This window comes from Brassica oleracea, chromosome C3, assembly GCF_000695525.1.
Source record: "Brassica oleracea var. oleracea cultivar TO1000 chromosome C3, BOL, whole genome shotgun sequence".
NCBI classification, from domain to species: Eukaryota; Viridiplantae; Streptophyta; class Magnoliopsida; order Brassicales; family Brassicaceae; genus Brassica; species Brassica oleracea.
Genome location: NC_027750.1, coordinates 18,766,154 through 18,780,149, shown reverse-complemented (window position 1 = coordinate 18,780,149; position 13,996 = coordinate 18,766,154). Strand labels below are relative to the sequence as shown.

Below are 13,996 nucleotides of genomic sequence, written 5' to 3'. Positions count from 1 at the left end.
GCGATGAAAGCTGCAAAGAGATGGAATAGAGAGGGAAAGGGAGACGGAGCGAAATCAGAAAACTATGGAGCCGTCCTCGAGCTATATATGAAAGAGAGCATAGAAGTCAGAACACCAAAAACTGGATCTTGAAAACCAAAACGAGCAGAGACTATTGACGGTAAGCCAACGACGAGGAATACAAAATAAAAGACGAATAAACTCTGACCCAACCAAGGAGATCCAGTTCCTAACATCAGCTGAAATCTAAGGAAGAAGAGGAGCAATTAATATTGACTGGAACAGCCTACAATGCCGTGGGAAGCAACCGAACAACTGAAAACTCATAAACCCGATCTGCAACAAATACCATATAATCTCATAGGTGAAGAAGGCAAGAAGAACAAGAGAAAAATGTGAGTCTTTTTCCGGTGATGGTGAGAAGCACCGCACACCAGATTTGTAACGAAATACATGGACGGTGAGGGCTCAAGTTTAAAATATGAGGAGAGGGCAAAAAACATCTTAAAAATTATAATTTTCAAAAATATGAAAAAATTATAATACAATTTTGACGATGAAACCGTTAATCTTAGAATCAACAAATGTGTAGATGCAAAGTTATTGAAATTCAATATTAGTTTACGTTAGAGGCTCATTTGACTACTAACAAGTACTATACACACAACAACACATTATTCAAAAAAAAAAACGCAAAATATATTAACTTATCACCTACTACATAACAAACTAAAAACATCAAATAATGATGTTAACAAATAAAAACGATAACATAATTACATTATCCAAAAAAAAATCATGTTCTTAACAATAATAAAACAATATTCTGCGCGAAGCGCGGACACCCCCTAGTATATATATATATTAGGATCCTAATTTATAAATTTTAAAAGAGAAATGATAGTCAGCTGCTACCTAAAGTGTCAGTTACATGGCTGACCATGCAAAGTAAAGAAATACACATTCAACTACATGAAGTATATATAATGCATACAAACATCCATGAACTTTATGTTGGTATGTAGCCAACATCATTAGCTTAATTTAATTAGTCAGAAATCACCACGTAGACGTCAGAATGGTAACACCGTATGATTAGTTGTTTGGTTGGTTCTAAACTGACTCACTGACCCAAATTAAAATAAAAACCGACCCAATCGTTTGTTCTCTTCATCTCCATTACTACAACCCGGTTTCCCCACCTTCGGCTGCTCTAATTCCATACGAAGAAAATTGACAGTGACAATTCGTTCACATATCTGTTTCTTCTTCTCATGGTTTCATCTCGTGCTTCAAGCAAAGCCTTCTTTGGCCAACCATTAACTTCTTCTTCATCAAGCCACTCGCAATAAGAACAATGCATATTCTCTTCTTCCTGATGACACAACAAAACATGTTACAACCCATCCCATTACTAGTAAAGCATCCCAAAAATCATTTGTTCGATCTACACCTTGTATAATTCGCACCCAAAGAACCTTCGGCCTAAATTTTTGTCTGTCCAAGTTGTGAAAACATTTTCTGGCAACCGACAAGCACACAATTTGCGACCACCATAACCTTTGTTCCTACTGTTTCTTGATGACCCTGGTTTTATATCTATCTATGAAACAACCAGTCAATTACTCACATCTCATCTCACAATCGAGCAAAACATAAACATCTCTCTAATGGGTTCAGCGAATCTTACCTATTTAGCTCTGTGGAATAGTGTCTCTTCACTTTGATCTGTTTTTATTTTAAGTCTCTGGTTTTCTTCGACGTTGAGGATGAAAAATAATGAAACAACCGGTTCAGATCATATTTGATTGGGTTGTGTCGGATTTTTTTTTTTTTAATCTGGGTCGATGTCGGATTTTAATTGTTGTCCAATAACACTCTTCTATTAAAAATGGGCTGGATTTTATTTTAGTTTGGATCGTGTGGATCAGTTTTAAACTAACCAAACGGCTAATCACATGGCATTACCATCTCCGACGTCCATGTGACGATTTCCTAATAATTAAATTAAATAGTGAAGTTGGCTACATAACAACATAAAGTTCAGGGATGTTACGTGTAGTTAAGTATGTATTTTTTTACTTTGCATGGTCAGTCATGCGATGGCTAATACTTTAGGTAACTCCCTATTATTTTTCCAATTTTAATAGATATAACTATAATTTTGGAGAAAGATAATCTGACCATTACTTTTTTAAGCCAGACTTGGTTGGTGGTTTATGAAGTTTGCAACTGTTTGAAGATAATGATGCTCTCGTGTTGTTGGATGGATCAATGCACGCGTGCTTGATACTTATCTTCATAACTAACCTATTTTGTTAAGTGAATGAAATCTAGACGAGGTTCAGAAGATGTACGAATCGAATCATGTTAACTAGTTTTGTGTATCTTTTAGTTACTACACTTTTTTTTTTTGTCTCATTTGCACTTACACGTGATACTCCTCGCTGTTTGTACAATATTGATCCTCATTTTTTAAAATTTGTCTTTTATCTTACATTCGTGTCGTTTCTTTTTATTTCTCTCTCTGTATATATTTTTTGTCGACCATATTCAAAGTGGTATACGAGTTGAACCCATTACATGTCGAGCTGGCTCAGCTCAAAAGTTTGTTACAAAGCCTAATGGCCAAAACAGATTATTTTCATCATCAACAAACACGAGATAAACAGAGGAGAGAGCAGAGAATACAAAAGAGAGAGAAAGCTGATCGAGAAAGAGAGATCCGGTGGTGATCCAACTCTTGACATTCTACGAGTGCATGTCCTCAAGATTCTTCGAGGGATCAAAGGCTGAGAAATCGTCTTCTTCTTCCTAATCGTTGTAGTATTCTTCTCCCGTGAGCTCCTTGTGTAGTCGCTTGTTGTACCTGCTAAACAAGTTGATATCAGCTATTGTATCACATCGATCCAGGCCCGGCTCAAATATGTGATGGACACTGTGCATGATGGACCAAATTATGCATTGCCATAATATTTTGAGAGCCTTTTTTTCACAAAAATGGACCCCAAATATAAAGAAATTTTCTGTCAAAAAAATGGTACCCTGTGCTTTTGCTCCTCCACCAAGAGCCGCCCCTGCATCGATCAATAGTACAACTGTACAAGCATGATAATTTAGTTCTCTCTCCAGACAGTAGGAAATAAAGTCTGGGTAAACATATCATGTGTGTTCTTGGTTTCTGTTACTTGCTAGGATAGTGCAATCCTAACACATATCAAGTTCTAAACGGATTGAAGTGAAACGTGAATTGAATCGAAATCTTAACACTAAAAGTTGAATGATGAGAGTAGTAAAAAGTAAAAACTAATTCGTTTTTATTACTTGAGTGGCCCTTACAGCCGATTATGTACAAAAGCAACTGCCTCTTACATATTCGAAGGACTTGCAGCAAACATAGAAACATTCAAAGTAGCTACTAAAACATTCCAGGCTCCTACATTCTCGGAGCTTATTCCATCTTTTATGACTAAGTCCAAAGACCAAAGTCTAATAAGACCAACAATTTATTTAAAAACATACATAGTATACAAGTTACTCCAGAGGAATGGGGCTAAAGAGTAAGGACATGACACGATCAATGACTTTGGATTTCTCTGGACAGCCATGGCCATCTCCGTATTGATACATGCATTGCGACATACGTGCCAAATTTATTACTGTTTCCGCAAAATCTTGAGGGATCAGCGAAGAGTGATTTTCTATTTTCTCATAATTCATTTCATCCCACATGTCGTTGATCATCTTCTGCACGTGCATGCGTGCTTTCTCTTCTGAAACTCCGGTCTCGTTCATGTAACATTGGATCGATTTGAGGACATCTCCTCTCGCCATTTCATCCTATATATACATATATTCATAAAATATAAGACAACCATATATAAGTTATATATTTCACAACTACGAACATACATATATTCATAACATATAAGACAACCATATATAAATTATATATTTCACAACTACGTACAGGCATATAGAGTTCAATTTTATAATAATGTTTAAATGCAATTCTTAGAATACAGGTTGTGGAAATTGTAATCATAGTGTTAAATTTTTACAAAGCGGTAAAATTTCTATTGGTCGCAAGCTTCGACTAATAATTTTTTTTTTTTTTTAAAGGGCAAGCTTCGACTAATAAGTTTATCTAGATATAAACCGATGGCTATAATAAAAAAGTGGTTTGGTGTAAACGGGAAAAGCGGTTACAATTGCTGACAAGCTTCGACTAATAATTTTACAAGTTGAGCTAAAATTTTATAAACGTGGAAGAAATTGATTTACCGGCGAGGTTACAAGGTCATTGGCTAGACGGAACACAGAGGAAGAGCATCTGGCGATGTTTTGTCGGTGTTCGGACAAAGTCTCCAAGACTTGAACAGAGAGTTGCTCGGAGAATACACAGTAGAAGTGAACAAATATTGTTGGGGACGAGATTGAAATCCAAGCATTTTGCATGTATTCTTCCAAATTTGGTTTGTACCCTCCTTTGTACCACATTGCTTCTACTAAATATGCCTTGCATACATCTGCCCACTAAAATATAATCTAATTAAAATAGGAGTATTATTTTACAGTATTTACAAGATTTTCAAGGATTTTGAAATATGATTATTTTGTGAGAATGGTTTCTTTGTTTCACAGAACAAATCGAAAATATATGAAAAAAATGATATAACCTAATAATAAGAAAATACAAGTACGTAGATATATATATATATATATATATATATATATATATATCAACCATCTGAAACTAGGTACCCATTAAAATAAAGTTTTTCTACAGAAAATATACTTTCGAAAATATCTTCCTAAATTGTCTTCTTAAAGTGATAAACTGTTTCAACAAAATATCCAAAACAAAGATAATTGGTATATACTTACAGACTTTTTGAGGAAAGGAATGACGTTGATATCTTTATTTCTGAGGATATCACATCCAATGTTATTTACTTCATTGTAAACAACAAGAAAACACAGCCTCATGTACTCGGGGAGGTCATCAAGACGATTCACATCCCAACTGCAACATATTTATACAGAGAAAATTTAATCAGTATCATATTTTATCGTAATATATAATTTAACCAAAATAATTGATGTGGAAATAGAAGTGTGGGAGTCTTTACTTTTCAAAGGCGGCAGTGAAGAGTTGAAGTTCTTCAAGAGTGCCATAGATATCGTAGATGTCATCGATAGTTGTAAGAAGTGCATTTACTTTGGTCATTATTCGTCTAACCTTCCCAAATTGAGGCTCTTGGATTTGTCCAGTAGTCCAAAAATAATTCTCCACTATTCTATCTCTTGAAAAGTGAAGTTGATTAGCTAAACCTGTCTCCCTCCACCAGCTTCACAACACATGTATAGCAAGAGGAACATAAAGAATTAAATTCAGTTATTTGAATTTACTGGAATACCAAGTTAAAGTTTATGAGTTTTTAATCTTAGAACTCATAGATAAATGTATGGCTTATGTATTGATTTTATTTAAATAGATGTAGCATATGTAAATTGATATATGATTAGTAGTTACTATATACCTGGAAACGTATTTGAGTTCTTCTTGATAAACAGCTTGTACGATATTGAAATCGAGCTTGGAGAATTCAAGTAACATAGGGTTCTTGTTATGTTTCTTTCCATACATATCTATGTACCATCTCGTGGCTAGCCTTCCCATTCGCCAATGGTATGGCATATCTAACGCTTGGACCACCATCTCCACATCACAGGATGCAAAATCTTTACTACCATGAGTATCAACAAAGTTTCTGAGTTGTTGTGTTGCAAAAACTCTAATGTTTTTTTGCAGTTTAGTGTCCGATTTTGTTGAAAGATATGACGCCTCGTACAGAGATAAGAGGCCATTTATATCATGGCTGTCAAACTTTCCACAGTTTTCCATGAAAACATCAAATACATCTGTAGTAAACAATTTCATTAGATACCAAATCTATTGTTGAACGGATATTTTGGTTAAAGAAACAAAGATTAAAATTTACTCATATTTATATTTCTTATTCTCTGATCTACATGGAAAACATCGTTTAGCATCTAACTAAAAACAGTTTAATAAAATATATTAGAGACTTCAAATAGTAAGAAAAATTAAACAAAATAATTTTTAAATAATTTTTTTTTTCTGATTAAAAATCTAAAACATGCTATAAAAAGGATGGAAAGGAAAAAAATTACTAAAGAGAGGGTTTAACATTATACAAGTGATGATTTACCTTCTGGAACATTGAAACCATGTTGTCTGAGCAGTCGGAATTCGAGTGCAGTAGCATGTAGATCGTATTCCATGTCATACTCCATGAAGTTTCTTCTATCTTTGTGATAAGTAAATGTCAAAATATTGTCGATTTCCCGTTCAAAATGGTAAGAAACGCCTAGTTTTTGCAGATCGTCAATGAGCTCCAATTGCTCGAGATGAGTGGTCCTCTCGTCATTGAGCATCTTCCTCACATTTTCTTTCAACAAATCTCTCTCATGCACATTTTCATCTTTCTGAAACCAGTGGACATTGTAAATGAACAAAATTCAGGAACCCAATTATACGACATCGTTCTATATTTATATTTTATTTATGGGGAATATACTAACGTACCGAATATTTATTCTCGACCGAGAGGAGGTGGTGATGGTCCCAAAGAGAAGGCTGATAGTTTGCGGAACGACGAAGCACAACTGGAGACTCATCGGCCCTTGTTGTTTTGGCTACTATGGTGCAAGTGAAAGACCGAGGACGTTGGATGCTCTTCACAAGGGTATTCCTGTAAATAAGAGGTAAACCCATCTGCAGTAGACTAGCCATTGAAGAGAATATTACTGTAGGTATGTAGAAGGTACTTGGTAGTAGATACCTATTCGCATGTATATATATATATATATAGATAACATATAGATGTTAAACATAAAAAAAAAGATGTTAAACATCATCATGTCCACGCATTTGCCCTGAATTACGCGTCTTTTAATACTTTTATAAAATTTGTAGTGACTTATTGTGGTTTGGTTCCCGTTTGGCTTATTATGAATTGCTTAATATATTACTTCCTCCGTTTCACGAAAAGTGTCACTTAGGCATTTTTCACACATATTAACGAATTCATTAAAATGCATTTATGTTTTCACTAACCAATAGTATTTTAGATAAATCGATTTATTTATAAAATCAATGCATTTTGCAATTAATTTTGAACTGAAAGGTTGTATAAATTGCATTGGTATTGTAGAATGACACTCTTTGTGAAAAAAAAATGAATTAAAATGACACTTAATATGAAACAGACAGAGTATGTTTTAACCACGTGTCTTATGATGTGACTGGTGACCAAGGGAACGAGGAGGAACATTATGTTCCTTAACATTCCTTAAACTTTTTACCATTCATGAGGAATATGTTTTTCTTTTTATTCCTCTTCATTCCTTTATTTGTAGAAAATTATAGAACAAATCAATTCCCCATTAATTTTGATAAGGAACCATCATTCCTTATCATTCCTAAAATTTTATTCCTATTCATTCCTTTCCTATCCGTTCCTATTGTTCCTATGATGGTTACCAGTCACACCCAGTATTTTATATATTGGCTTATGATGGTTTGATTCCCGTTTGGTAAGTAACATCAATTATCAGGGGCAAGCTAGAGTCAATACATAATTCTACCTTTTAAAATACATATTTAAATTTTTTGCCATATGCACCTAAAATAATTAATAAATTTGAATCTCTTAAAAATGTAAATAAAATTTAAAAAAAAAAGAAAAGAAAAAAAAAGTTCATTTAAAAAGATAAATTAACTTATGGACAAAAAGCGACAAAAACAACTTAACCCATTTATAAAATAATAAAAAAATTAAATTAAATTAATTAAAATATTTTTATCCCATTAAAGTAAACATATATAATTTAAGTTCTGAAATTCATATCTTTCAAAAATTTCGTTTAAGTTTTATTAACCCTAATTTATGTCAACAATGACAGTAATTCAAAAACTTCATTTTTGGTTTTATTTTCTTAACTTTGGCTGGCAACATGAATTATCTTTATATAATAAATTTAATCACGTGTATTTAGTATTTTGTTTATATAGTGGTCTATTATTATATATGGTAACATGAATTGCTTTTATATAATTAAGTTTTAATCACGTGTCTTTTACTATTTTTATATAATGGCTTACTATTATTTGGAACATGAATTGCCACGGATAAGCTAGAGTTAATAATGGATGAAGTGCATCCATAAAATATTTAAGCATATATATTTGTACTTTTATATTGTGGTATATTCTTATATCTGGTAACATGAATTGCTTTTATATAATTATTCTTTTAGTCACGTGTCTTTTAGTATTTTTATATAATGGCTTACTATTATTTATAATATGAATTGCCTTGGATAAGCTAGATAGTTAATAATGGATGAATGTGCATCCATAAGAAAAATTAAACATATATATATTTTATTAATTTGTAACGTCCATCCATTAAAAGTAGAAACCAGTCTATTTAATACGATAAAGTAATTTAACCGAATTTTTAAAGAAAAAATGCCTAAAATAAAGTAAACATAGTTTTTTGTCACAAAAAATATGCCTAAACAATTTCCTAAAAGAACCCATATTTTTATATTTTAATGCAAATACATATCTTTTCCTAAATCAAATTCAATAATAACTTGAAATGATAGTGAGTTACGATGATCACGTCCTATGAGCAAAAAAAACTAAACAAATTTTTAACCATTATAGTTTTGAGAATTTTGAAAGTAATGATGAAATATACATAGTAGAATTTACATCCATAATTTGGTTTTATAATTAAACTTTAAAAATTATCACAACTAATTTGATTTAAAATTGATATAACTAATTTAAATATGAATAATTTGAAAGTTTGTAAATAAAATATGAAATAATATTGATTGTACAATTCATGTTTTACACTATGGTTTGATGATACATGTGTGATTTAGTATTTGTAGTCCTATTTTATAGTTATGGTAAGATTTAGTATTTGTAGTTTTTCTATTAAAAATATTAAATTTACGTTCAAGTGTTTAGATGTATATATTAAATGTGTACATATCTGACAGTGTTAAATCAAAGGTTATTATGTTTCGTATTTAAGGTTTAGAAAACTTAATTAGAAGTCATCTTAACATTTACAGTAGATCTCGACCCACGCAACCGCGCAGATTTTTGTTTTCATTTATTTTTATATAAACATTTTGTTTTCAATTCTAAATTGGTATATATTATAATATATACGTGTCTATAATTTTTTTAAACATAATAAATTTACTTCATTGAATAGATTGTTTCAAACTTTCACATGTCTTTTTATCTTCTTCTATATATAAATATTTTTGGATTATTATTTCATTATTAAAATCGTAACTATATGTATAAAGATTAATAAAATATTGTTTTATTGTTATATTCAAAAATATTGTAACATTTCACAAATTTAGAAATTTTTTTAAAAATTAAACTTTTCGCTTCACAGATTTATATTATCGAGTAAATAATTAAACATTTAGTTTTTGTTTAATTTTTAAAGTAAACTATATAGTTTAAAATTTATTTTGATTGGTTTAATATACTAAAGATTAATCATTGTTAGATAATATGATTTTTGTTATTTAAAAAAAAAATCTTCATAATTTTAAAATTTAACATCGACAAATATTTAAATAATTAATATATGGAGGTATAGTATTACAATATTAAATTATATCTATTTAATTTATACTATCTATAAATTCAGTGGATCATCTATTGTTTAAATTCAATTATTGATAGCCAATAAAATTTTCTGGTAGACCCAAAATTTAAATGATAAGATTAGAGATTAAGTGTAATATGACTTTTTAGAAATATGTCCATTAGATCCATTTTTTTTAAATCACACATTAATCAAGGTTGTGACTTCTGTTTTAATATATAAGATTTGAACTTTAATACATTTAAATATAATTTTAGAATATATAAGATTTAGAAGCCTACTTAATTGAAAATGATTAACTTAAAATTACATATGAGTTAATTATTTTAAAAGTTAATTAAATAAATGAATTTTAGTATTAAATAAATAAAGAGGATGGTGAATTACTAGAAAACGCAGAGTCCTATCATCATGTTTGCTGTCCACAAACTTTGTCAGTTTGCCTCATCCACGAGCCCCTCACCTTCAAGCAGCTTACAAGATATTGCATTACTTGAAAGGCACGATAGGTCATAGCCTTTTCTATCCTGCTTCTTCTAATTTGAAGCTGTATGCTTTTGTCGATGCGGATTGGGAATCTTATCCTGACATTAGATGCAGTGTGTCTGGCTATTGTATGTTTGTTGGCACTGCTTTGATCTTGTGGAAATCAAACAAGTAAGACACGGTATTGAGTTCTTGGGCAGAATCTGAATATCGAGCGATGTCTTAAGCAGTCCGAGAAATTATATGATTTCGAATTTTACTTCAGGATCTCTGGACTGAAACTAAGGACCCTGCTCCTTTGTATTGTGACAGCACTGCTGCCATACTCATCCTCAATAACTATGTCTTTTTGGACAAAACACGTCGAATGTGACTGCCACATTGTGTGTGACCGAGTGAAGTTAGGCATGATCAAGACTTTTTCACATTTGTTCGGAGAATCAGCTCGCAGATATCCTAATAAGCCTCTATACCATGCTCCCTTTCGGCATCTATTTAGAGCATCTCCAAAAAGACTCTCTATTTTAGAGTTTGCAAAGCTCTATATTTAAAGTTTCAAGGTGTTCTTTTCCAAAAGTGAAACTTCAAATTTAACTTCAAATTTATTTGTAATTTATAATACGGTCCTTATATTTTTCATAATTAATATAAATCAATAAAAAATTTATAAATAACTAGCACATATATATAAATATTACAATAATATTAATTAATAATATTAATTAATAAAATATTATACTAAAATAAAAAATTATAAATAGAAATACATAATTACGTATTAAAATACAAGCAAAATGACACATTATTCCATAAAATTATTTCAGTAATGCTCCATATTCGGTTATACAAAGTTTGTTTGGACAATATTTTAGAAGTTCCGAATAAAATTTACTAGACTATTAGTGTTGTTGTAATATTTAAATTTGTGTAATAATTATGTCTTCATGTATCTTTTTAAAATGTTTTTTTATTAAGTTTCTTTTGTAATATTCTTGTTGTCTAATTCTAGTTTTAGATATTATAAATCTTATTTTTAAAAAATTATTTGATTTTATGTGTCAAATTTGAATTTATTAAAATAAATTTGAAATATTTATGATATACAAAAGTTTTACAGAATAAAACGATAAATGTGAAAATACTTAAAAATCATAAATGTGAGGTATAATTAATTAAAGATGAAACTTTAAATTTGGAGTTTTGAATAGTGAAATTCCAAATATGAAGCTTTACACCTTAGTTAAAACTCTAAATTTGAAGTTTTTTTTTGGAAAGCAAAAAACTTTGTATTTGAAGTTATAGAGTTTTTTTTGGAGATAATCTTAGCAATAATGAACATTAACATATATGCTCTGGGATGTATTGGTTTATAGATATATGTTGTACATGGTTTAGTTAATCACAATTAGAATAATCTGGTTCGTTCTGGTTAGCAGATTAGATCAATTGTATGTATTGACACATTTCCCTTTGGGATAAAGGCTAACAAAAATATTCTTGTCATCTTCTTTCTCTTTAGTACGAATTTTTTCGCCATGTTTGCTTGAAGAAGATCTTCCAATTTCTGTTCATCTCTATTCACTTAAACTATCGTCAGTAAGATCTTCTGTATGTATTCAAGACTTCTCTTACTCATTTTTTTATTGATGATTAGTCAAATTCTGCTTCTTCTTACAGGTTCAGCTGCGAACAGGTGAGAATATGAATCGATTTCAATTTCAATTTCACTTTTTGGGCCTTTACGATTGTATGTAGCTTAAATGAATCTGTCAAATCCATCTTATATCTCACTTCTCAGATTTCCGATAAAAATGGATTAATCTTTGTTCTTGTATATGAGTCTTTCGAGACGTTTATATAGACTGATATTGGTGTGATGTTAAAGAATGGCTTGAAGCTGGGAAGTTGCAGAGGGTAGTGTTAGTGACTATGAGCAAAGCTACTGGTGAAGTCTTGGAAAGGTGGAACTGTAACATGTCGAGCTGTGATGTATGAAAAAACTTAAGAGAATTGATTTGATTAAGCTGGAGTAGTGGAACGATGGATGATCTATCAGGAAGTGATTCGCGATACCGTGTGAGTGAGGCCAAAGCAATAGGAAAGGCTATGCGGTGATTTTAGGGTCAGTAAACATGACTTTCGGGCTTTGGAAAAATTAACGCACCATCCGTCAGACGGGATGGAGCCCACGGACCGAGAGAGCAGACGTGGGTGGCCCATTAGCCATGGAGGGTCAGGGCTTTATAGGAACTTTTGTATTGAAACTGATGCTGAAGTTGTTGAGAAAGGGTGAATGTTTTATTCTTGATAACGTTCCTGAAATTTAGTTTTCAGAATATGAATCTTGATTTTGCATTTATTCAGTGTATCGAGGGACAAAAAATATAACAAAATGGTTAATTGCGAGGATGAGTATTCTCAGGAGTACCAGCAACACCTGATATAACTTTAGCAACGTCACCTGCTGAAGCTTCTGGCTTCTTTTTACTGTACAAAACCATGTAGCCAAGTCCACCAATTATCACAAATCCAACCGCTGCTGCTCTCACAGGACATATCCCTAACGATCGTCGCTGGCACAAAACTTCACTTGACTGCTTCGCTGCTTGGTCAGGTCCCGCCATTTCCCTTTTTAAATAAATTATTTATCTATATATATGGCGTCTCTCTTTTCTGAGAAAGAGTTTATATAATGTCTTTCTTTATAAGTGACTTGTATCTCTCAAAGAAGTTTCTTCTAAAAACTGTTTGTAAAGTTTGTTTTTGTGTTGTTGAAAATTTGGAATTTGTAGAAGAGATTTGTGTTGGTTATTAAGGCCAAGCGCACTCGTAGGACATGCTAAAGACTCGCTCTAATTTGCTATATCTTTATTCTTGCTTTATTTTATATTTAGCTTCATAATCAGTTAACTAATTGTCTTGAGAAATTGAGTAATAAAACGAGGAAACTTACAGATTTTTTTCCACGACAACTTTCATGCAATAGACACATAGCACACTGCGAATTTGGTGGGATGAGTTAGTTTCTTATGAATTAGACTACTTATAACTTGGAGATGGAAGGTGATGAATCACTTAGGTTTGAACCGAAGCCTTTACTCCTTACATTTCATATGATACATTTTTAAGAATATATAAATTTTTGTTTTAATTCTTTGTAATTCTTAAAGTTAACCTGAAGTCCCTAAAACCCTAGGCAGCATATTATGGCTGTAACTGGATGTTAATAAAAGGAATAAGTGGAATTACATGAATGATAATTAGTGGAATTCAATGGAATGGAATTAATATTTCATTTGTTCCAAAACTATTTTGATGTGGAATGGTTTTTCAAAAGAATGTTGATATTTTTTTTGGAATTGAAAGGAATAATATGGAATGAGATGGAATAACCATTCCTTCTTTTCATTGCAACTGGTGAATATTTTATGGAATGAGAAGGAATTAAGTATTTAGGAAGTTTTTATTCCAAAAAAATGCATTCAAGTTGCACCCATAGAATGACGAAGGTGTCAAGGTGATAGATTAATTTTTATTTGAGCGCACATAATCTTATAACTTATAACATAACACCCAGTACTTTGAAAAGAGTACATTGCTCCTAAAATAACAGCCACTGGAATTCATAAACGAAGATTGCAAAAAGTGTGACGAAGTTTTCACTTAAATTCAAAAGGCTGATAATCGGACGGTAAATAGTGTGAGAAGATCAAATCAAACGCCGCTAAGCCGTTGATTGAAATTTGTGGGTTTCTGAATAGAATACGAACGAA

At 31.4% G+C, this 13,996-nt stretch overlaps 1 protein-coding gene across 1 annotated transcript; it reads right to left on the bottom strand.

Annotated features, from left to right (window-relative positions):
- Positions 1–3,534: 3,534 nt before the first annotated feature.
- Positions 3,535–6,820, bottom strand: LOC106334082 (tricyclene synthase, chloroplastic-like). Its single transcript, XM_013772433.1, has 7 exons — positions 6,614–6,820; positions 6,237–6,513; positions 5,544–5,925; positions 5,133–5,351; positions 4,888–5,026; positions 4,285–4,536; positions 3,535–3,840 (listed from the first exon to the last, which is right to left on the bottom strand). Exons 1-7 carry the CDS (start codon positions 6,818–6,820, stop codon positions 3,535–3,537), a joined length of 1,782 nt encoding a protein of 593 aa, XP_013627887.1.
- Positions 6,821–13,996: the final 7,176 nt, after the last annotated feature.

Coding starts and splice junctions, on each gene's coding strand:
- LOC106334082 (XM_013772433.1), bottom strand. CDS start 6,820: ATGGCTAGTCTACTGCAGATGGGTTTACCTCTTATTTACAGGAATACC. Junction 6,514..6,613: donor CGGTCGAGAATAAATATTCG/GTACGTTAGTAT, acceptor CACTGGTTTCAG/AAAGATGAAAATGTGCATGA. Junction 5,926..6,236: donor TGGTTTCAATGTTCCAGAAG/GTAAATCATCAC, acceptor TGTTTACTACAG/ATGTATTTGATGTTTTCATG.